This window comes from Hemitrygon akajei, chromosome 1 (assembly GCF_048418815.1).
Source record: "Hemitrygon akajei chromosome 1, sHemAka1.3, whole genome shotgun sequence".
In the NCBI taxonomy this organism is placed as follows: Eukaryota; Metazoa; Chordata; class Chondrichthyes; order Myliobatiformes; family Dasyatidae; genus Hemitrygon; species Hemitrygon akajei.
In genome coordinates this window covers 121,613,257-121,639,096 of record NC_133124.1, presented here as the reverse complement: position 1 = coordinate 121,639,096, position 25,840 = coordinate 121,613,257, and the positions used below count along the sequence as shown (strand labels likewise).

At 41.8% G+C, this 25,840-nt stretch overlaps 1 protein-coding gene across 1 annotated transcript in view; it reads right to left on the bottom strand.

Moving 5' to 3' along the window:
- The window catches only part of slc35b3 (solute carrier family 35 member B3), a 61,419-nt gene extending 37,172 nt beyond the window's left edge, over window positions 1-24,247 (bottom strand). The window contains exons 1-3 of the mRNA XM_073050922.1: window positions 23,789-24,247; window positions 23,506-23,627; window positions 2,553-2,707 (exon numbers count right to left, since the gene is read on the bottom strand). Coding sequence (XP_072907023.1) covers window positions 2,553-2,707; window positions 23,506-23,627; window positions 23,789-23,977 — 466 coding nt within the window. The 5' untranslated portion in view covers window positions 23,978-24,247. The remainder of the gene's footprint in view (window positions 1-2,552; window positions 2,708-23,505; window positions 23,628-23,788) is intronic.
- Window positions 24,248-25,840: the final 1,593 nt, after the last annotated feature.

The following is a 25,840-nucleotide window of genomic DNA, read 5'->3' as shown; positions in this document are numbered from 1 at the left end:
ACAAGCAGGGGGAAGGTGGGTGAGTGGGTGAAGGTAGATGAAAGGGAATGATGTGAGAATCTGAGAGGTGATCGGTGGAAGAGGAAAAGGGCTGAAGAAGGAGGAACTCGATATAAGAGGCCAGTGAACCAAGGAATAAAAAGGATGGACATAGGAAACCAGAAGGTGATGATGGACAGATTTCCAGCATTTGAGGAAGCTTGTGTCTACAAAATATATATAGCACCTCATTAACAGATATAATTCTGAAAAATGGTGCATTTATCCATCCTTTGCACAACTGAGGTTTTATTGGTATCTGCCAGCACACAAGTCCCTAAACAATACCACCAAAAAAAATTCTCAAATCATCTGTCTCAATGTTATTTGAAGACCTTGACGCATAAGTCACACAATGACAATACCTCAACAATATTTTATGGTCCAGGAAGCAGTTTGTGAAGGATGCTAGATCATTTCCAAGTTCACTAGCTCTTTTGAACAATCAACTATAGCAACTAGCTAGAAGACTACTTCAACCCATTGTTTCTCTTTCCATCTGATGACAGGATCTCAACCAAAACATTAACTCAGTTTTTCTCTTCAGAAGCAGCTTGACCAGTTGAATATTTCAGTTACTGGGTTTTTGTAACAAAGTCCACTTAGTTCCAGCACAACATCTTCCCACAGGCCAATAAAATGCTCAGATAAGAACAAGACAACCCTAGGCTCATATTCCTCAACACACTTATCCTGCACTGGCCCATTCATCCAGCAGCCCCACTCTCACTTAACCACAATGGATCCTGGCATTTAATACATCAAATATTAAAACAGCTAAGGAATGCCTAGGAGGTATTCAAGTCCATAGAATTTGGATTCCTGACAGTGCCCACACAGATAAATAAGGTGAAGTCTGCATATGATATTCTTAAATGCATAGATCAGGGCATGAACTATAAAGGCTATAACATAATGTTACAACTTTACAAAACACTAGTTAGACTGCAGTTTGTGTACTATGTGCAGTTCTGGTTGCCACACTATAAGAAGAATGCAGATGTGCTGGATCTAATGAAGAGAAGATTCATCAAGAGGTTGTCTGAATTTTAGTTATGGAGAAAGTTTAGACTGGATGGGTATGTTATTTTTGGAGGGAAGGAGGCTGTGAGATGGCATATAAAATTATAAGAGGACTAGTTTGATAGATTTTTCCTATCAAAAAATGAGAGTGCAGGGTCTTAAGGTGAGTGGGAGGAGCTTTAAAAAGAACATGAAGGGATTTAAAAAACTATATACTGAAAATGTTTGATATTTGGAACTCACTCCCAGAGATGGTTTTTGAGTCAAGTGCAATCATTACATTTAGGACACATTTAAACAGAAATTTAAATAGGAAAGGCATAGAAGGATATAGACCTAACGTGGGCAAATGGGATTCATGTTAATGAGCAAAAGGTTCGGCATGGGTGTAACCTGTGTTCTGGGATTCTAGGATATCCTTTTGGTTATACTTTTATCGCCATGGTTGCTACTTCTGCAGCCTCACAATCATGTGTTCAAGCTTGATATTTTTAAGTTTCCTGACTCTTGCAGCACTTCAACAGAGAATACTTCTTTAGAGAATACTTTCTCTTTAGAACCTATTTCATGAGCCAGCTTTTTGTTTATTCTGTAATCTTTTTAATCAATTAGTCCACTTAGTTATTCTTGACCGTCCACTGAGGAATATTTCTACATTTTAAGATATGAAAGGGCACCAATAAATTCAAAATGTTAAATGTTCAAGGATATTGATGCGCTGTTAAGGATGTACAATTTGATAAAGACTCAAATAAGACTGAAAAGGTGATAGTTTTGAAGAGCAGTGGTTTTTAAAGGGAATTTATGAGGGAAATGTCTGAACACTGAATCAAGATATGGTCATATTACATTGATCCATAGTCGTTTTGAAGACTTTCTATGCTTACAAGATGTTTGTAGCAATAACATCAGCAAAGCTGCACCAATTCTTTTAGCCACAGCTTGAAAATGATTAGAGTCAGATTGCAAAAGCACCATGCACCACTCATCTATTTAACTAGCAAACTTCAGGGCAAACATAAAAATGAGGTTTCACGATATATTTTGTGTTTTACAACTTACAGTGAGAGGTTGGAAAAACCAAGAAGAGTGTTCGTGCAGTGGTTAGCTTAAATTGGCAACTAACTGCACAAATCTGAGAAATACTTGCGTTAATCAATATTTTAATTCAAAGGCTTCCATAGAATCATTAAATTCTTAAGTCACATTTAAAAAAATTAAGTGTGTAAAAGGAGCAAATTGAAAGCACATTTATGAGAAATTATTCCAATCAAAAACTCAGAAGACAACTTTTCAACTTGATATTGTGATGATAAACTTGTCAAACACATTAGAACAACATTCTGTAAGATCATCCACTTAATGCTGTCTATTTACTAAGGGAGGTTGAGAAAGAACTGCATACAAAGTTTTATTTTGTAAAATAAAAATTTTCGATGACATTGCACTTTAGGAACTGAATTATTCTATAATTTACAACTCCTGTGTACCTTGTATGAAGACTCCTCCTATCATTACAGGAATCAACTTGCAGCACTTAAAAATGACTTGAGTTGGATAATTCAGATAACCAAGCGAGGTATTTGATAATCCCATAGTTGCCACTGTTAGAAATGCTATCAGCATATATGTTTTCCAGGGGATTCTGTAAAATAAGGCATAAAGAAGGCTTATAAGTCAAATTAAGTTAACTTTGGTGCTTAATATGCTTTGTTTATAAACCATGGTATGTAGTCTTTGTTTACAATGTTTATATACTGCAGTAAAGAAAAAGCATGTTTCCTCAGTGACTGAGTTCATTTAGATTTTTGTCAAAAATGCTTCATCAAATTATTCAAATTTGTAAATACATAAAACACATACCCTGAAGTATTATCTTCTGTTGCATTATACTTAAAGTTCATATTGAATGGACCAAAATTTTTTTGTTTCTTGTCACAATCCCTTTCTATATTAACTTCAATACCAATGTATCCATTCTAGTATACTATGTCCTTATTATTCTCTGACTTGCTATCTGTGGAGCTGCATATTAGTGCAGCCAACCCTAGGTATCATTTCAAATTTGTCCTGAAGGCAGCAAAAGAGTAGTAACACGTATCTGACTTTCAAAGAATTTGTTATATCTTTGGAGGAATCACAGCCAGTGGTCTTAGGGTTATCTGTAGCTTTTCGTTATTCACTGAAAATCTGTGCCCTTATCCCATGCGAGAAATGAGGACCAAATGTGAACTATTTTTAAATAGTGACAGAATAGGAAATACTAATACTCAAAGAGGATGATGCATCCTTCGGATAAGCACCCAGCAATTAGGAAGGCGAATGGTATATTGTGCAGTCTTGTCTTCTTACCTAATGACTGATAAATCTGCTATGAAGATTCATTAAACTTTTTCCTGGGATTGTAGGCTTGCCACCTGCAGCAAGATTGAGTCAACTAAGTACGAGTGCTAGAGTTTATTGACAATATCTTTGAAACTAACAAAACTCTTACAGGGTTTAAGACAGAGAGGCTGCATCTGTCCAGTGAGGAGCCTAAAATCAGCGATTGCAGTCAGAATAAAGGATGCTTATTTAGGACTGAGAGGAGTAAGAATATTCTCACTCAGAATGGTAATACTTGAAATCTTCCAAACCAGATACCATGGTGGTTGGTCATCAAGTTCATTCAAAGGCAGATTCAAAGACTTCCAGATGTTAGGGATTCAAAGGAAATTGGGACAGTGCAAGAAAATATATCTGAGGCAGAAAATCAGACATGATCTTAATGTCAGAGAAGGTTCAAAGTCCCAGATGACCAATTCATACTCACAATTCTAGTTACATTTATATTTTGCATTCGATTTAAGCACACTTTTTACTTGCTTCCACTTGCATTCCGAGTCCCATAAGAGAGGTACTCTCTCCGTCATGGGTGAGCAGGTGGTGCTTGAAAGGACTGGTAGGTGGGTTGAGGTGCTGTACGTTCCTTCTGCTGTTTCTGCACACCCATGCTGGACAGGGCTGAAATATTCAAAGCTTTCTCCCAATGTTTGAGGAATTTCACTTAGGCCAAGGAATTTCATTTAGGTCTGTTGAATATCTATTCTAGTTATTTGACAAAAAAAGCTGTATCACTGATATTCACAAAGCTAAACCAATTTCATGATGTTTTTAAAGAAATTAAGTGCATGCCTAATGCTAAATTTAGAAGATTAATCATAAATATTTGTAGATTAAGCTTAAACTAAAATACAGTGGATTCTGGTTAATTGCGCCAGCTGCTTATGTGGTACAACTCTTAAAGCACAAAAACTATTCAAGAAATAGCTAGGATTCCCTTTGTTTATTTAGGACACTATGCTGTTTAATTGGGACAGGAGACTGTTACCAAACAGTTTCTAACTAGTGTCAGCCATGTGCACTTGTGTGGCCGTTGAGATACTACACACTACTCAATGCAAACAGTTTTAAAATAGCTGAGTTGTGAGTACTTATGTTTAAAAAGCAGTGATTGTTTGTCACTGATGGTTGGCATGAAATAAGCAGGAAGATAATTCATAACTGTTTTGCTCACTGCAGTTTCAAGCATCCAGGCTTGGAGATGCTAGAAATGGCTGGGAGTGAAAACAAAATAATTTCACTACTTCAAGTTAGGACCTACAAAGGCTTTGGAAGTATTGATGATCATCTTGAATGTTAAAATGAAAATGAAGATTTGGAGGATGCATTGTATGAAGGCAGTCCATTATCCACACTGGGTGTCTGCATGGATTTTGCTCATTTACAGTCAGAAGTACACACAGCATGATGTCAATAACTATTAGGAACTAATACAGTTTTATAGTGTTGTAGCAGTATTTCTAGTGTCCTAATTTGTTCTGTATTTTATTTAACCATATAATTTGTTACTCAGTTTGTAATTTTTTTAAAATTACCTTTTTAACTATTTCCATGAAACTTTGGCTATTTGGGGCAGCTGCTTAATTGGGCCAAAATGTACTGGTCCCGATCTATCCCAATTAACCGGAATCCACTGTACTACCAATTTTTCCTGGCTTTTCCAACCTCTCCCATAACTAAGATCCTTCAACTAAAACAACATCCTGCTGAACGACTTCTGTATTCTCTGCAGTGCAACCTTTCATGTCATATGCAAAATTATGAATCATGCCTCCTGCATACATATCCAAGACTTTGATACGTATTCAGCGACACTTTATTGTACACAAGTTCATCAATGCAATTATCTAATTAACTGATCATGTGAGAGCAACTCAGTACATAAAGGCATGCTCAGATCAAACATCAGAACAGGGAAAAAATGTGGTCTGACTTTGACCGTGGAATGATTGTTAGTTGAAGACGGGATAGTGTGAGTATTTCAGAAACTGATGACCTCCTGGGATTTTCAGAGAAAACAGTCTCTAGATTTCACAGAGAATGGTGCGAAAAACAGCAGTTCTTAATGACAGAAGTCAGAGGAGAAAAGTCACACTGGTTCAAGCAGACAGGAAGGTGACAGTAACTCAAGTAATAACACATTATAACAGTTGTGTGCAGAGATCATCTCTGAATGCATAACACATCAAATCTACAGCTGCAGAAGACCATAAACAATGCACTCATAACCACTTTATCAGGTTTAGGAGGAAATACATTGAGTGGCCACTGAGTGTATATTACAAACAACAATGATCACAGCATCAGCCCCTGTAGTACACCACTGGTAGCAGATTTCAAAATCAGAAAAGCATTGTTTCATCACTATCGTCTGTGTCCTATCACCAGGACATTTTTTAAATCCAATTAGCCACATTGCCATGATCATGGTCTGGAGCTTCTACTAGTCATACCAGTGTCTAAATCCTTCAATGTTGACCAATCAGTGTAAAAGCTTAAAAACTAGTCCATATCAAGTTGCTACAATCTATTGTGCCACATCACAAGCCTGCTGCTCCTTGCTCTAATAGGGAGGGTGCCAAAAAGTGCATTCACAAGGATAGGCTTTCCTGCTTTACCTTTCATCCCATTTCAATCAAGTGGGTATTGTCCATACTGTAGGCTTCCCCAAAGTACAGACATTTAGAGAATGCACATCTTCTTACAGAGACCTCCCAGCAAGCTCCTACAATTGTCTTTGGTTGCAGTTCTAAAAAGCCTCTGTGGCTCTTCTGCACAAAGAATACGCCTCTTAAGAAAATATATGTCAAAAGCAACACATTTATTTGACTACAAATGCAACCACGGGAAATTGCAGACACAAAGAACTGCAGATGCTGGGATCTGGAGCAACAAACAAAGTTTTGGAGGAACAGCATCATTTGAGGGTTGGGTTGGGATGGGAATGGGGAAGGAATTGCAGACATCTTGAGTCAAAACCCTGCATCAGAAAATTGTCAATTCAAATCTTAATGAACAGTGCTAGTTTTGGTTATAACTTTGGCAATTTTAAGAGTACCAAGGCCATAAACCCTATCTGAAACAGTTTTGGACAAAAATTTGACCTTAAGCAAGGAGTAAATATCTTGCATGGCAAGTAACATGCCAGCCACTCCTCCTAAATTTTTTGATATATTATTTTTCAGGAAAGCAACAAAGATTAAAAAAAAACCTTTATTCCATAATTATAACTAGTTGGCAGAATGACAATAGTTTCTGCATCCCCTATAAATGTTTCTACAGTAGACAAGAGCCATTTTGTTCAAAAACAAAATAAAGCACCCTGCCAAAAAAAAAATCAACATTTCCTGTGCTATGGAAAATCTAGAATTAACTATGCCAAGATCTCACGAGAGGACAAATTCTTTCTAATCTCAGTCTTACCTAGTCATGTCCCCAAAAATCTTATATGTTTCAGTAATCCTAATGCTCTTATTCTTCTGGAGCTCAACTTCTTCAAACTTTCAATCCCAAAACAATTGCTCCAGAGCCAGGATCATTTCAGTGAAAGCTTTCTGAACTACCTCCGCATCCAGTACATTACACAGTACTTCACAACTTCTGCCATCTTCAATGGAATCCTACAGCCAAACATCTTCACCTCACCTGACTCCACATTCCATAGGGATCGTTCTCTCCATGATTCCCTTGTCCATTCATCCTTTCCCACTAATCTCCCTCCTGACACTTATTCCCTGTAAGTGGAAGAAGTGCTACATCTGCCCATTCATCTCCTCCTTGACCTCCATTCAGGGCTCCAGCCCTTCCAGGTGAGGCAACAGTTCATTTGTATCCGGTGCTCCTGATGTGGCCTCCTCTACACTAATGAGACATAGAAATATAGAAATAGAAAAATAGAAAATTTACAGCACAATACAGGCCCTTCAGTTCACAATGCTGTGCCAAAGATGTACTTACTTTAAAAATTACCTAGGGTTACCCACAGCCCTCTATTTTTCTAAGCTCCATGCACATATTCAGGAGTCTCTTAAAAGACTCTATCGTATCTGCCTCCACTACCATCGCTGGCAGCTCATTCCACGCACTCACCATTCTCTGTGTAAAAAAAACTTTAAGAGCTGAGAGGTAATGCTACAGCTACATAGGACCCTGGTCAGACCCCACTAGGAGTACTGCACTCAGTTCTGGTTACCTCATTACAGGAAGGATGTGGAAATCATAGAACGGGTGCAGAGGATTTACCAAGATGTTGCCTGGATTGGGGAGCATGCCTTATGAGAATAGGTTGAGTGAACTTTGTATTTTCTCCTTGGAGCAATGGAGGATGAGAAGTGACATCTCCTCTGTACCTACTTCTAAGCACCTTAAAACTGTGCTTTCTGCATTTCATGTACAAAGATCCCCAAACCTTTGTGCTGCCGCTTCTTACGATCTTTACTGGACGAAATACTGAACATACCCAAACCACAAGCCGTGGATGAACCAAGAGATTCATAGTCTGTTGAGGGTGTTCTGATTTGTAGATCTGTAGCATTAAAGACCGGGGTGATCCAGAATTATACAAGATGTTCAGGTATGACCTATAGGAGGCTATTTTAAGAGTGAAGAAACAATTCTGATTGAAGTTAGGGATAGAATCAGATGCACATCAGCTCTAGAAGAGTAAGCAGGCCATTACTTCCTATAAGGTGAAACCTGACATCATGATTGGTTGTGATGCTTCACTCCCAAATGAGCTCAATGTCTTTTATGCACACCGTGAAAGGGAGAATAAAACTACATCTGTGTGATCCCTGCAGCATCTGGTGACCTTGTGATCACTGTCTCAGAGGCTGAACCCTTGCAATGCATCAGGTTCGATGCTGTACCTGATAGGACACTGAAAACCTGTGCCAACCAACCAGTGGGAGTGTTCATGCACATCCTCAATTTCTCACTGTTGCCGTTGGCAGTTCCCACCTGCTTCAAATGGGTGACAATCACACCACTGAGAAGAACAGGGTGAGCTGCCTTAATGACTATTGCCCATTGGCACTCACATTTACTGTGATGAAGTGCTTTGAGAGGTTGGTCACGGCCAGAATCTACACCTGCCTAAAACCAATCTGGACTTGTCCCAATTTGCCCATCATCACAATAGGTCTACAGCAGATGCAATCTCACTGGCTCTCCACTCGGCCTTGGATTAACAGGACAATAGCAATACCTGTCAGGCTGCAGTTTATAGAACGCTGAGCTACAATCAACACTATCATACTCTCAGTTCTAATCAACAAGCTCCAAAACCTGGGCCTCTGTACCTCACTCTGCAACTGGATCATTGACTTCCTTACTGGGAGACCATAGTCAGTGTGGATTGGAAATAATATCTCCTCCTCACTGGTGCTCCTCAAGGATACGTGCTTAGTCCACTGCTCTACCCTCTCTGCATCCACAAATGTATGGCAAGGCACAGCTCAAACATCATCCATAAATTTGCCTATGACACAGCTATTGTTGGCAGAATTTCAGATGGTGATGAGGAGGCTTACAGGAGTGAGATAGGTCAGCTGGTTCAGTGGTGTTGCAAAAATAACCTTGCACTTAACATCAGTAAGAGCAAGGAATTGACCGTGGACTTCAGGAAGGGGAAGTCAAGGGAACGCACACGAGTCCTCACTGAGGGATCAGCAGTGGAAAGGGCGAGTAGTTTGAAGTTCCCGGGTGTCAACATCTCTGAACATCTATCCTGGGCTGAACATACTGATGCAATTACAAAGACGACCAGACAGTGAATATATTTCATCAGGAGTTTGGGGAGACTTAGTGTATCACTGAAGACTCCCACAGATTTCTACAGAAGTAGCTTGGAGAGCATTCTAATCGGTTGCATCACCATCTGGCATGGAGTGGCCACCATGCAGGATCAGAAAAAGCTGCAGAAACTTGTACACTCAGCCAGCTCCATCATGGGCACCAGCCTCCCCAGCATTGAGGGCACCTTCACAGGTAATGCCTCAAAAAGGTGTCATCCATCATCAAGTACCCCCATCGGTCTGGACATGCCACCTTCTCATTGCTAGCATTAGGTAGCAGGCACAGGAGCTTGAAGACTCCTGTACCTACAGGAGTTGTTTCGGGAACAGCTTCTTCCCGTCCACCACCAGATCTCTGAATGGACAATGAACCCATGAGCACTACCTCACATCATCTTTGATCTCTTTTTGCACTACTTATTTAATTTTTATTTACATTTACGGTAGTTTATATTATGTATTATAGTGTACTGCTGCCACAACAAATTTCCTGACTTAAGCAAGTGATATTAAACCCGATTCTCTACTTCTGAATTTTATTATTCTTTCTTCCAAAGTGAACAATACATTTTTGCTATGTACCTATGTTACTTGCTAACTTTTTGTCCACGTCCCTTAACCTACCAATGTCTCTCTCTGTAAACTGGTTTTATCCTCTTGACAGACTGCCTTGCTACCTTGTTATTATTATAAATTTGGCTACAGTACTTTCATTTCTTTTCAATAAATCATTAAACATATTGCAAACAGCCATAATACCAGCACTAACCCCTGTGCCTTGCTAGTTACAGTTTGACAACTTGAAAATGACTTAATTATTCCTTCTTGTGGCTTTCAACTGGTTAGCCAATCCCATTCCATTTTTTAAACTCACAATAAGTCACCTCAAAAAGTAAATCACATTTACATTTCTGCATTTAAAAATAAAGCACATCATAAGATATAGAATTAGGCTATTTGGCCTATTGAATCTGCTCTGCCATTTCATCGTGGCTGATCTATTTCCTTCTCAGCCCCAGTCTCCTGCCTTCTCCCCATATTCAGTAAGAATCTATCAAACTCTGCCTTAAATATACCAAATGACTTGGCTGCTAAATTCCACAGACTAATTCCACCACTCTCTGGCTAAAGAAATTCCTCCTCAGTTCCATTCTAAATGGGCATTCCTCTATCTGAGGGGGTGTCCTCTGGTGTTAAGCTCCAACAGCTTAAGGAATATCCTCTCCACATCTACTCCATTGAGGCCTTTCAACATTTGATAGGTTTCACTGAGATCCCTCCCTCATTTTTTTGAACTTCAGTGAGTACAGGCCCAGAGACATCAAGTGCTCCTCATAAGATAAGCCTTTCAAACCTGGAATCATTTTCACGAACCTCCTTTGAACCCTCTCCAATATCAGCACATCCTTTCTTAGATTATGAGCCCAAAACTACCCACAATACTCCAAGTGAGGCCTCACCAGCCTCAACATTACATCCTTGCTTTTATATTCTAGTCCTCTCAAAATGAATGTGAAAACCACATTTGCCTTCCTCACCACCAACTCAACCTGCAAATTAACCTTTAGGGAATCCTGCACAAGGACACCCAAATCTCTTTGTACGTCAGATTTTTGATTTTCTCTCTATTTGGAGAATAGTCTACACTTTTATTTCTTCCACCAAAGTGCATGACGATACACTTCCCAATGCTGTATTCCATCAGCTACTTCTTTGCCCATTCTCCTAATCTGTTTAAGTCCTGTAGCTTCTTACTTACACAAAACTACCTGCCCCTCTATCTTCACATTGTCTGCAAATTTATCATATTTACAAAGGAAGCACAGTGGTGCAGCTGCCTCACAACACTAGAGGCCCAGGTTTAATCCTTTCTTCAGGTGAAGTTTCTGAAGTTTGCATGTTCTCCTTGTGACTGTGTGGGTCTCCTCCGTGTACTCCAGTTTCTTTTCATATTCCAAAGGCTTGTGGGTCAGTGGGTTAATTGGCTGCTTTAAACTGTCCCAGGTGTTTTCTAAAAAGGAAGAATCTGGGAAGTTGAAGAAATGTGGAGAGAATTTTGAAGACTGGTTGCTTGATGGTCAGTGTGATCTCAGTGAGCCAAGGGTCCACTTCTGCACTGTATCTCTCTGCTATTCACTTGTGCCAAGCATGGCTCAAAATGCTGATACATGCAATTACAGCCAAAGGAGATTTACACAACCGTGGGAAAGTGAAGGGAGTGGACACCTCTGATTGTACAGGTGTGCTTCGACCCCTCAGTATGAAGCTTGGATCTCAGGACATTGGGATCCTCAAATCCTGACTGAACACCAACTGATCTGAAGCCAGCAGGCTATTGTAGCCCAGGAATTCTGACACTCACATGGCCACCTCCAGATCCCAATCAACAAATAAGGTGGGTTTTAGAGGGTGTTCTTCCAGAGAGGAGCAACTGAAATGGGTTTTGCTACCAAGAAAGATCAAGTCCAGCATATCAGCTACTCTCCCTGGGGGATAAGTGAATCCCTCATCTTCAGGCTTACTCCAACAAATAAACAAACACACTACAAGCTTAAACTTCTATTATGGAAGCCCTACATCTTAAAGAGAAAACTATTGTTCAAAGAAATTTCAACATCCAGGGTCAGAGAAGATGCAATCCTCTGCAAGAAATATGGTTTTATATTGCTATATTTCTACACTATTTTTGGTTGGTGCGACTGTAACGAAACCCAATTTCCCTTGAGATCAATAAAGTATGTCTGTCTGTATAAACATGATCAGAAGAAGGTCATAAAAGCCAAATAGAATAGGATCCTCCTTCTGCTACAATGAAGGGTGAAGGGAGCATGTTTCATAAGAAAGGTGGAATATTTAGACAAGAGAAAGTATACTTAAGTATTAGGAAGCAAAGATCGACAGGGCTCTTGAGAGTTAAAAGGTAACCAGAAAGGAGCTTAAGAATGAATACAGGACAGCAAGAAGGGGACATGAGAAGGCCTTGGTGAATAGGATTAGGGTGTTCTACATGTACGTGAAGAATAGGAGAATGACCAGAGTAAGGGTAGAACTGATTAGGGATAATAAAGGAAACTTGCTTGGAGTCAGAGGTGGTAGGAATACTTTGCTTCAGTATTCACCAATGAGAACGATCTTGAGGAATGTGAGGTCAGTGTAGAACAGGCTGATATATTGTAACACGTCCACACTAAAAAGGAGGAAGCACTGGAAAATTTGAAAAAAAAACCCCATTAAAATGGATAAGCCCCAGGGTTGGACAGGATATACCCCAGGTTACTACAGGAAGCAAGCAAGAGTTTGCTGTGCTGTTGGTGATCACCTTCACATCCTCGGTGGCCACAGGAGTAGTACCAGAAGACTGGAAGAATGCAAATGTTACTCTTTAGATCCAGGGATAATCCTGGAATTATACGCCAGTGAGTCTTACATTAGTGATGGCTAAACTATTGGGAGATGGTTTTTAGCGACTGGATTTATGAACATTTGGAAAAGCATAGTCTTATTAGGGATAGTCTGCGTGGCTTTGTAAAAGGCATATCATGCCTTATGACCCAATTGACTTTTCTGAAGAAGTAACAAAACAAATTAAAGTAGAGCGGAGGATGTGGTGTATAAGGACTTTAGTAAGGTGTTCCACAAGGTTGCCCACGGTAGGCTCATTCAGTAAGTCAGGAGGCATGGGATCCAGGGAAAATTGGCTGCATGGATTTGGAATTGGCTTCCCCACAGAAGGCAGAAGGTGGTAGCAGATGGAGCACATTCTGCCTGGAGGTCGGTGCCTAATGGTGTTCCACAGGGATCTGTTCTGGACTCCTGTTCTTCGTGATTTTTTATAAATTACTTGGATGGGAAAGTGGAAGGGTGGGTTAGTAAGCTTGCAGATGACAGCAGGTTAGTGGTGTTGTGGACTCCGTAAAAGGTTCTCATAGGTCATTACAAGACATTGACAGTTTGCAGAGGTGGGCTGAGAAGTGGCATTTGGAATTCAATCCAGAAGTGTGAAATGATTCACTTTGCAAAGTCAAACTTCATGGCAAAGTACAAAATTAATGGCAGGATTCTTAGCAGTTTAAAGGAACAAAGGGGATTGTGATTTCTGAAAGTTGCCACACAAGCTGTTAAGGTGGTTAAGAAGGGTGTGGTGGCTTTTGTTAGTTGAGGAACTTAGTTGAAGAGCTGAGAAGTAATGTTGCAGCTCTATAAAATTCTGGTTATTCCAGAGTATCCTGTTCAGTTCTGGTTGCCTCATCACAGAAAGGAAGTGGAAACCTTTACAGTGTGCAGAGGAGATTTACCAAGATGCTGCCTGGACTGGATAACATGTTTTATGAAGAAAGGTTGAGCGAGTTAGACCATTTCTCTTTGGAGTGAAAGAGGATGAGAGGAGACTCGATAGACATGTAAAGATGATAAGAGGCATAGATCAAGAAGACAGCTAGTTCATTTTCCCCAGGGTGGGTAATGTAAGAGGACAGGTGACTGGAGAAAAGTACAGGGGTGGATGTCAGAGTCACTATTTTTAAAAACAGAAATAGTGGTAAGTGCATCAAACATATTGCATGGATAGCAGAAGAGGCAGATACATTCGGGACATTTAAGAAACTCTGGATTGGCACAAGAGATTCTGCAAATGCTGGAAATCCAGAGTAACATACAGAAAAAGCTGGAGGAACTTGGCAGTTCAGGCAGCATCTAAAGAGAGGAATAAAGAGTTAGTGTTTTGAGCTGAGACTTTTCATCAGGACTAGGCACATGGATGAAAGTAGAGGGCTGATGGTTAGATTAATCTTGGATAGGTTACTACGTCAGCACAACAGCTACACTGTTCTCTGTTCTCAAATGCTTGAGGAACAGTCTCGTTATATCAAAAGCACTGTTTTGCCAGAGAGGCAAGCATAGAACTTCACAGCAGCAACCCAATCTATGCATGTCACCTGTTAGATTCCATCTTCCTCTTAAGTGAGAGACTGGAAGCAGACCTTTAGCTTCCATGCTGATAGCTATTGAAATCCACTGCCAAAACCACTGTGATCTCCTTCAGCCTAGTCATTAAGCAACAAAGATAACAGAAATGACGCAATTTAAAAAAAAATCAGATTTATTTATCTCACGTACATCGGAACATGCAGTTCCAAAGTACCAAACAATACAGCTACAGCTGTGCTGGGGGAAGTCCGCAAATTTCGCCACACATTCTGGCACCGATATAGCATGCCCATGATGTCTGGCCACCCATGCGGTTTCTGGGTCTTTCAAAAGAACAGAACCGCTGCGCCCTGCCATGTATGTCGTAAAAGGTGACTAAGGAGGGTTGGGCAAATGGTTAGCAGCCCTATCCCGTAAAAATAATTATTGCTACAGAAACATCAGCATCTAAACCAAGCCAGCAAGTCCTGTGAGAGGTAGGGCCTCTTTTGGAGAGCCATATGATGTGGAGAAGTGAAAGCCAAAAAGAAGCTCCTTCACTGACATACCTACTGTCAACCAAGATGATCTCCGGAATTGGCATCTGGAATGTGAGGACCATGTATGAAGCTGGGAAAAACCCTACAAGTTGCAAAAGAATTTCTGAACAATAACTTAGATATTTTGGGACTCTGAAACTAGATGGACAAATTCAGGGCAAGTACAACTCGCTTCAGGGGAAACTATCATCTATTCAGGTCACATGGAAGAGAATGCACCACACACTGAGAGTAGTATTAATGTTATCAAAATAAGCACAGGGATTACTTTTGGCTTGGGAAATACGAGGATCGAGGATCATGTTTGCATCCCCCCACATCAGTAGAAGAATAAATCTAAATGTTGTGTTAGCCTACACCCCTACAAATGACAAAGACACCATTGTCAAGGAAGATTTCTGCAACAGACTGGAGAAGCTGAAGAGACATCACTATCCTCATGGGAGATTTTAATGCTATAATTGGAAATGACAACACAAAATTTGAAGAAATAATGGGGCATCATGGACTTGGAGGCAAAAATGAAAACGGAGAGCTATTTGTAGACTTTTGTGCATCCCTGAAATGGTAATCGGTGGCAGCATATTCCCTCACAAGCGCATCCACAAGGCAACATGGATTTCACCAGATCATCGAACAGAAAACCAGTTCGAACATATCTGTATCAGTAAGAAGTTCAGAAGATCCATGCAGGATGTCAGAATCCTTAGAGGTGCGGACGTGGCATCAGATCATCTTGTTATTGGTGAGCTTCAGATCAAACTTAAAAGGAATTATGCTGCAACAAGCAAAATGAAAAGCTATGCAACACAATTTCTGAAGGATCAGGGCAAAAGACAACAATTCAACTTAGTATTGCAGAACAGATTTCACGCCCTGGAGAACTTAAAATGAAGAATCAAGTGTGGAGGGGATCTGGGAACAAGCCAAAGATGTCTGGACCAGCACATGTGAAGAAGTTCTAGGTAAGACAGACAGCCAACACAAACCATGGATTTCTGCTGAAACACTCAGAAAAATAGAGCTAAGAAAAGCAAAAAAAAGGATGCACTTAACAAAAGCTAAACAAGAACATCAAAGACTATTGCACAGATAAACTATACAGAAGCAAATAAGAAAGTGAAAGCAAGCATCAGAATGGACAAAAGAAACTATATTGAAGACCTAGCAAAAGAAGCAGAGCAGGAAGCATCAAAAGGGAACATGAAAGGACTGTTCGACACAACCAAGAAACTCCCTGGCAAATTTCAATTAAGGATAAAGAAGGACAAGTTCTGACAGGAGTTGAGGACTAGACCCAAAGATGGGCTGAACACTTTGAACAGCTTCTAAACAGACCATCACCACCAGTCATCCCACAAGCAGAGAACAACCTAGTGATAGACTGTGGCACTCCTACCAAAGAGGAGATCAGAATGGCAATCAAGCTCCTAAAGGATGGTAAAGCTGCAGGACCTGATGGTATACCTCCAGAGGCACTCAAGAGCAGTATAGACATATCTATTGAAATGATGCACATCATAAAAAAGATTTGGGAAGCAGAAGGAGTACCCAAGAACTGGCGAATAGGATATCTAGTTAAAATTCCTAAGAAAGGAGATCTCCAGGAATGCAAAAACTACAGAGGAATAATGTTACTTTCAGTGCCAGGGAAAATTCTGAGTAGAACCATTTTAGAGAGATTGAAAAATGCAGTGGATGAGAAGATTAGAGATGAACAAGCAGGATTTTGACAAAACAGGTCTTGCATTGATCAGATTGCAACTCTTGGGATCATCATTGAACAGTTGTGGGAATGGAACACATCACTGTCACTGCACATTAATTTTGTAGATTATGAAAAAGCATTTGACAGCCTGGACAGAGAGACATTGTGGAAACTAATGAGGCACTTTGGGATTCCAGAGAAGTTAACTAACTTGGTAAAGAAGATCTATGAAGATATGGAATGCAGGGTAATCCATGTAGGTCAGTTATCAGATACTTTCAAGGTGAACACTGGGGTACAACAGGAATGCTTACTGTCCCCTTTTCTCTTCCTGCAAGCGGTGGACTGGATTATGAAGCAAATGACAGATGGCAAGAAGAATGGAATACAGTGGACATTGTTCAGACAGCTGGATGATCTTGACTTTGCTGATGATTTGGCACTACTGTCACACAGCCATGCTCAGATGCAAGAGAAAACACATCTTCTAGACTCCACATCGCAGAAAACAGAGCTACACATCCATGTAGGGAAAACAAAATTACTAAAAGTATACGCAGGAAACAACAGTTACCCTGAGAAATGCTCCTCTAAAAGAAGTTGAGTCATTGGCGGTGCAGGCTCGAAGGGCCGAATGGCCTACTCCTGCACCTATTTTCTATGTCTATCTGGAAAGCACTGTCAACAAGAAAGGAGGTACTGATGAGGATGTAAAAACCAGGATCCAAAAAGCCAAAGGAGCCTTTATGATACTACGTCCAGTTTGGATGGCAGAAGAACTAAGGTTAAGCACCAAAATGAGAATCTTTAACTCAAATGTCATATCTGTTCTCCGATATGGCTCTGAAAATTGGAGACTGACATCAGAAGTAATCAGAAAAATCCAGACCTTCATCAACAAATGCCTACGTCAAATTTTGGGGCTAACATGGACAGACCATGTGAACAATACAGAGTTATGGCAAAGGACCAACCAGACACTAATTGGGGCTAAGATCAAGAGAAGGAAGTGGTGCTGGATAGGACACACGTTCAGGAAGCCACCAAACAGTATCACCAGACAAGCTCTCACATGGAATCGTCAGGACAAGCAAAATCGAGGTACGCCCAAGTCCACATGGAGGAGGGAAGTGTTAACCGACACCAAGAGAGTGGGAATGACATGGTCACAGCTGGAGAGACATGCACAGGACAAGTTAATCCGGAAAGATGCTGGTGATGGGTTATGCTCACTTGTGAGTTGAAAGGCAGAAGAGGATGGGATGATGTCTGGCAGAACAGCAACAAGCAAAAAATTACAACAGCGAAACAAGCTCCGTTACTCCTTCCCACCCACACACACAGACAGTCCAACAACTCCAGAACAGGTCCCCTCCAATCTCCAGGCTTAGGTAGTTGAGCTTCATCTTCCGATTGACCTTCAAGCTCTGGTCCTTGGTATCGACCGATGAAGGGATCACGAACTTCAGGGTTGAACTCTGCTCCTGCCAACACATTGGCCCTTGTGTCCCCTACTCGCACAGCCGTCTGATGCTGGGGACCTGGGACAGCCCAGCATCTATGTTTGCCTTTTAACATACATCCATGTCACTGTCCTTTGAGCGCAGAGCGAAGGCCTGAAGACTAAATCTTCCACATCCCTGTCCTGAAACCCTAATATGCCCTCTAACATCCCCATATCAAGATACAAGATTGTTTAATGTCACTTCCAGTACACAAGTGTAAAGAGAACAAAATAATTGTTCCTTTGGAACAGATGCAGCACAAAAAAAAATGCACACAGCATGATAAAAGAACATAAAAAAGCACAGTAAGTACAAATACATAAGATAGCTATATACATAAATTGCATATAACGTGACGTTAGGTACAGGAAAGTCTGTCCATAAGGAGAATCAGGCAGGAAACCCTGCTACGTGTCTCTGGTGAAGAGTAAACCTGCAACCTTGAGGACAGTGAGGAAATGGTCGGGGGAGGTTTATGAGGCACTCCAGGGTTGTTTTGAGGTGACAGACTGGCAGGCACTTTGTGAGCCACATGGAGAGGACATGGAGAGGTTACATCAACTTCTGTGTGGACTGCAATGTTCCGGCAAGAACTGTCCTTTGTTATTCAAATAACAAGCCATGGGTAACAAAGGACATTAAGGACATCCTGAATGCTCAAAAGAGGGTGTTTAGAGATGGAAATAGGGAGGAGCTGAGGACAATACAGAGGGACCTGAAAGCCAAGATCAGGGAGGCTAAAGACAGGAATAGGAGGAAGCTTGAGTGGAAACTCCAGCAGAACAACATGAGAGAGGTCTGGAGTGGGATGAGGACCATCACTGGGTTCCGGCAAACTAGCAACAGAGCAGCTGAAGGCAGTGCGGACAGGGCCAACGAACTTAACCTATTCTTCAACAGATTTGACACTGTGGCCCCTGCCCATCCCCCACATGATTCATCTGTTGTCGGCCCCCAACCAACACATACTCCACTCTCCCCTCCTATCCCTCCTCACAGCCCCCACCCTGCTCTCATGACTACACCCCTCCCCCACCTGAAACCACCACGGTGGGCTTCACAGCTGAACAGGTGAGAAGACAGCTGAAACGTCTCCACCCTAGCAAGGCTGCAGGCCCAGATGGTGTCAGCCCCAGGGTGCTCAAAGCCTGTGCCCCCCAGCTATGTGGAGTACTTCACCATGTCTTCAACCTGAGCCTGAGTCTCCAGAGGGTTCCTGTGCTGTGGAAGACGTCCTGCCTCGTCCCTGTACCGAAGACACCGAGCCCCAGTGGCTCCAATGACTACAGACTGGTGGCATTGACTTCCCACATCATGAAGACCCTGGAGAGAATTGTTCTAGAGCAGCTCCGACCTATGGTTAGGCCACACTTAGACCCCCTCCAGTTTGCCTACCAGCCCCAACTAGGAGTTGAGGATGCCATCGTCTACCTGCTGAACCGTGTCTACGCCCACCTGGACAAGCCGGCGAGCACTGTGAGGGTGATGTTTTTTGACTTCTCTAGTGCGTTCAACACCATCTGTCCTGCTCTGCTGGGTGAGAAGCTGACAGTGATGCAGGTGGATGCTTCCCTGGTGTCATCAGGTATTGATTACCTGACTGGCAGACCACAGTACGTGCGCTTGCAACACTGTGTGTCAGACAGAGTGGTCAGCAGCACTGGGGCTCCACAGGGGACTGCCCTGTCTCCCTTCTCTTCATCATCTACACCTCGAACTTTAACTACTGCACAGAGTCTTGCCATCTTCAGAAGTTTTCTGATGACTCTGCCATAGTTGGATGCATCAGCAAGGGAGATGAGGCTGAGTACAGGGCTACGGTGGGAAAATTTGTCACATGGTGTGAGCAGAATCATCTGCAGCTTAATGTGAAAAAGACTAAGGAGCGGGTGGTGGACCTGAGGAGGGCTAAGGCACCAGTGACCCCTGTTTCCATCCAAGGGGTCAGTGTGGACACAGTGGAGGATTACAAATACCTGCGGATATGAATTGACAATAAACTGGACTGGTCAAAGAACACTGAGGTTGTCTACAAGAAGAGTCAGAGCCATCTCTATTTCCTGAGACTGAGGAGCTTTAAAATCTGCCAGATGATGCTGAGGATGTTCTACTAGGCTGTGGTGGCCAGTGCTATCATGTTTGCTGTTGTGTGCTGGGGCAGCAGGCTGAGGGTAACAGACACCAACAGAATCAACAAACTCATTCGTAAGGCCAGTGATGTTGTAGGGGTGGAAATGGACTCTCTGACAGTGGTGTCTGAAAAGAGGATGCTGTCCAAGTTGCATGCCATCTTGGATAATGTCTCCCATCCACTCCATAATGTACTGGTTAGGCGCAGGAATACATTCAGCCAGAGACTCATTCCACCCAGATGTAACACTGAGCGTCATAGGAAGTCATTCCTACATGTGGCCATCAAACTTTACAACTCCTCCCTCGGAGTGTCAGACACCCTGAGCCAATAGGCTGGTCCTGGACTAATTTCCACTTGGCATGGTTAACTTATTATTAAATTATTTACGGTTTTATATTGCTATATTTCTACACTATTCTTGGTTGGTGCGACTGTAACGAAACCTAATTTCCCTCGGGATCAATAAAGTATATCTGTCTGTCTGTCAAATGATAAAGTAACAGTGGTGGAGGGTGGTGTAGTGAGATGGATTAGTGGGTGGTGTGATGAGCCTTACTGCTGGGGGAAAGCAACTGTTTTTGAGTTTAATGGTCCTGGCACGGATGCTACACAGCCTCTTCCCTGATGGGAGTGGGACAAACAGTCCAAGAGCAGGATCCTTCATGACATTGTTAGTCCTTTTCCAGCATCTTTCTGCACGCATGTCCTTGATGGCATCCGGCAGGTTTGACGACCCACTGGACAGCCTTCCTGTCCGCTGCAGTGCGGCTCCCGTAGCATGCTCAGAACTGCTCATCTGTACAAGGCTGTGAGCATCGCTGTGCACAGTCCATCTCTCTCCAACCTGTACAGAAAGTAGAGGTGTCATTCAGCTTTCTAGATTACGTAGGATGTGTTCTGGAACCACAACAGGTTGTGTGAGATATGCACTCCCAGGAGATTGAAACTGCTTATAGTTTCCACTGCTGTGCTGCCAATGGGAAGAAGGGAATGAGTGGTGCAATCCCTCCTGAAGTTGACAACCATCTTCTTTCTCTTGATGACACTGAAGCGGTTATTTGCCTGGCTCTTCTACCTTCTCTCTGTAAGATATCTCATCATACCAATGTCATCAACAAACTGTCCCTAAGCTCTAACCTGACCCCTAACCCCCCTCTCTATCCCCAAAACTTTCCCTAGAGAACTAGCAATAACAAGTCATTCTCCACCAGCACCTCACAAGTGTGTATAAGAGCACCCATGAAGAGGTTTTGTCCACCAGAAAACATCAGAGAATAATCATGAGTTAATAAAACACAAAATACAAGGTACATCTTACAATCTATTTCTTGAGATCATGGGATCATTCATGCACCTGAAGGGAACAGGTGTTTTGCAGACCAAGGTTCTACAAAAAAAAGCTGTGCCCCATAGGCCAGATGGTGGGGGACAGGACATGGAAGACCCAGTAACTAATTCATGACTATGATATGCAGATATTCTTCAGCACTGTCAAGAACATCTAGAGACCAAACACTGAAGGACCCTTACCTCTTCCCAATTAACAGTCAAGAGCCTACTCAAAAACAGACAGTTGCAGGAAGGAACAGGTTGAGGACCTCTTCAGATGTATCTGCTGCTGACAGATGCAGCCACAAACCGTCCATTCTCTCCTCACCACCACTCCAAAATGACAGGAAGTCAAACGATAACATCACAACTGAAAACTAACAAGATCTTGGGGGTGTATTTTATTTACATTTCTAGTGAAAGTCTGTGTATTCTAAAAATAAGTGTGCAGAGATACATTACCATTAGAAAATACACTTTTTCATTATTCTAAGTGTAAATATAACCAGAGATCCATGAGCTAGTCCTCATTGGAGGATCAGAGGTAGAGGGGATTAGCAACTTAAATTCCTGGAAGCTGCCATTTTAGAGGATCTGTTCTGGACCCAGCACACAAGTGCAATTGCAAAGGAAGCACAGCAGTGCCTCTACTTCCCTAGGAGTCTGTGGAGATTTGCCACGATGTCTAAAGCTTTGACAAACTTCTATAGCTGTGTAGTGGCTGCATCAAGGCCTGGTACAGAAACACCAATGCCTTTGAATGGAAAATCCTACAAAAGGTGATGGATGAGGCCCAGTATATCACAGGTAAAGTCCTCCCAACCATTAAGCATATCTACATGAAACACTGTCGTAGGAGATTCCCACCACCCATGCCATGCTCTCTTTTTTCTGTTGCCATCAGGTAGAAGGTACAAGAGCCTTGGGACTTACATCACCAGGTTCAGTAAGAGTTAATATCCCTCAATCATCAGGCTCTTGAACAAAACTGGATCACTTGCCTCATCACTGAAATGTTTCCACAACCAATAATCTCATTTTAAGGACTCTTTATCTCATATTCTTGTTGGCTATTTATTTATATTTGCACAGTTTGTTGTCTTCTGCACTCTGATCTATCTTTCATTAATCCTGACATAGCTGCTATTCTATAGATTTGCTGAGTGTGCCCTCAAGAAAATGAATCTCAGGGTAGTATAGGGTGATAATAAAGTTTACTTTGAATTAGCACAGGTTGAGTACTCCTTATCTGAAATCCAAAAAAAACCCTCAAATCTTTTTTGTTTGAGCGTGGACATGACATCACAAATGGAAAATTCCACAAGATGCTGGGAAGGTTCTCAGAGATCTGAGAGATGACCCCCAATCATGCACCGTCAGCGTTGGAGTGAACATAAGCCACTAAACGGTATGCTGATCATGAAACAAGCAAAGATCTATCAGGATGAACTGAAAATTTAAGGCAATTGTGAATATTCAGCAGGCTGGTTGCAGAAATTTAAGAAAAGGCACAACATAAAATTCTTAAAGCTTCTGCTGATCTCGAGCACTAGAACAAGTCTACAATGCTAATTTTTTATATCCCTCATAAAAAGTAAAACGCAAATACAGTGTACTGAAACCCTTTCATCAAAACGCAGGACGGTAGATGGAGACTGAAAGCCTGTGGTTGGTTGTTGTTGTTCAAAAGCTCAGTCAGATATTTTCCTGATGCTGCATTTGTTACTCTGTACACATTATAATTTCATTACTCCAATGGTATGCAATATTTTTCACTGTTTTATTTATATATAAATACAGAAACTTCTGACCCCAAGCATTTCAGAAAAGGGGTGCTTAATTTATTATTCAATGCGTTATATTAGGATGCCATCTAATCACTGAACCTGTAACATGCGTTGCAGAATGGCAACAGGATGGAAAGACATCATTCGGCCTATCAATACTGTGATAGAATTAAAAAATGCTTGACTAAAAACAATGTGAACTATTACATGAATAGTCATATTACACGGTAAGCCAAACCAGTTTAAAACTCAACTTCCGGGTTCAAAATGCGCGTTGTTTTACGTCTGCAGACTAAAATTGCACTGAGGGACTATCATAGTAACAACTGAACAAATACCTCCTTCTCTTGTCCTGCGTGAATTGAAGCTCGACCAGTCCAAACGTGGAATAAAAAGCAAACTGCACCAGAGTTAGGTACCAGCCGAAGGGTTTGAAGCCTTCCAATGAGAAAATGAGCTCCTAGGAATCAAGAGAAGGGATGTTAAATGCGAATGTAATTGTGTGTAGTGCAGAGCAATGCAATGCAATGCAATAAGCACAACCCACCCCGGCCTGTAACAACACGGGGTAGGCTTGTATTGAAGAGTAAGCGGCATTTGTGCATAAAACTTGTCAATGACCTGCAGGTATCCATACACGAGATAGAAGACGAAGACTCCGGTCACACAAATGACGAACTGCATAGACCTGGAACAGTCGCCCAGATTGAAGCCGATCACTCGCAGCTGCTCCGCCGACTTGATGTGAGGGGACATGGAATCGGGCGCGTCGGGGACACTGATGGAGATATATTTCCTGGAGCCGTTCATCTTTATCAACCGGTCGGTCCCGCCGCCAGTCGCAGGCCTCAGGCTCAGAGCCGCCGCAAACAAACCGCCGGACAAGTCAAGTCAATGCCGCAGCCTCACCGCCGCATGGTGAATGAATCCGGCAGTCGTTCTTCGCGCTGACAACACTAGTATAGTAGTAGCACTCGTTGTTGTTGCCGGTTCCTTGCTACCTGCCAACATTCAATGGGCAGGGTTACGGCATCAGAGCAGTGCGCATGCGCCGTCGTCTACTTCCACTGGCCGGGGTGAAGAATCCAGGGTGGCCGGCCACTGCGCGTGCGCAGGACCCGGCTGGTGACGGCACCCCGGGTGGCTCTGACTCGAATTTCCCTGTCCCACCCTCCTACACGGTCAAAGTGCTGGAGGATTTAGTGACACGTGTCCCTGAGTGCAGACGCCTTTATCGGCCTGGCGGGTAAAACAGGGAATACTTTTATGGTGTGTTGAAGTGTGGTGTATTTCATGCTTAGGGACGACTGGGTAGTCTGAACTTCACCATTTGCGGTAGGCCGAAGTATCACCAATTCTGCAGAAGTCGGGTATGCAAACAGGCTGCTAGGCTATGGTTGGTTTGCAGGGACACAATGAATGATCTACAGTTCTGTCTGTACAGTTAATCAAAATCGCCCCACCAAGTACAAGGAGCTAGCCGTGCCTTCTTTTGGCGATGCTGGAAATTAGAACAACCTACCTGATGTAGCTAAATAAAAGACCCACAGTACAAGAGCAATTTTGCAGCTAAAAAAAATTCCAAGCCTGGTGTTAATCTCAAATCTTCCCCATACTTTCAGTGATTTCCTCTAACCTGACCGGAATTGCAGGTGGTGCTTATACTTCGACATGACAGACATACAATTCTAGTTCATCCTCTCTTATATTGTGTGTTTTGACCAATAAGAAGAAAGCAGATACAGAGCCATTTTAACAACCTCATCCGTGTAAGCTGAGACTCCTTCCATCGTTTACATTTCTTAACATCTTGCATTTATTGTATCTTCCTTTGACAAGTTTAATAACTTAAAATTCACTCATAATTCTCTTCCAACTGAACAAATTTATGTCCTGAAGTCAAAAACTTTTGTCGTCTTAGTCAAACCCAGCCAAATTTATTGTAAGTAAGCTGTTATTTTGCCCCTACATTTATATTAATTAAGAAAACACAAATGAGGGACAAAACACTGACCCTTGTAGAACCTCATCAGTAACAGCTTTTCAGTCATTAAAAATCACCAGTTATTTCCATTTGCTTTCTGCCTCTGAACTAATTTTAGATCCAATTGGCTACACCATTTTAGAGTTCCTTTTATCTCCTTGCACTTTCGTGTGGGAATTCATTGAAACTTGCTGAAATTCATGTCTGATTGGTTCTTAATTTTGTTTTTTAGTGCAACCCATGGAACCACATTTGATGATCCCTTTAACATTACCCTTCCTAATGTCCATTTCAGATTTCCCTGCAAGTGACTATCTTCAACAGTGGAGAATTTTCCATCTCTACCTGATATTTCATGAATCCCATCATTGACATCTTTGTTCATCAAACAGAATTTTAATTATGCCCACCACATTAATAGTTTAAAATTGAGCAGGGAAAAGATTGAGCATTTTTTATGTTCTAATTCCATGAGGGCTTTCCACCAGCAGAAGGCGTATGTCAGGAATGAGATGGAATGCTGTGCACATAGCTAAATGGGGTGCAGCTGTAACCACACACTAAGCTTGATTAACATCCCATAATCACACCAAATAACCAGTACAATGTGGCTGTTTTAACTTGGAAGAGACACAGTTTAGAGTTGGTGATGTAAAATGTCTTGCTTGAAATAATAAGCAAGAATTTTG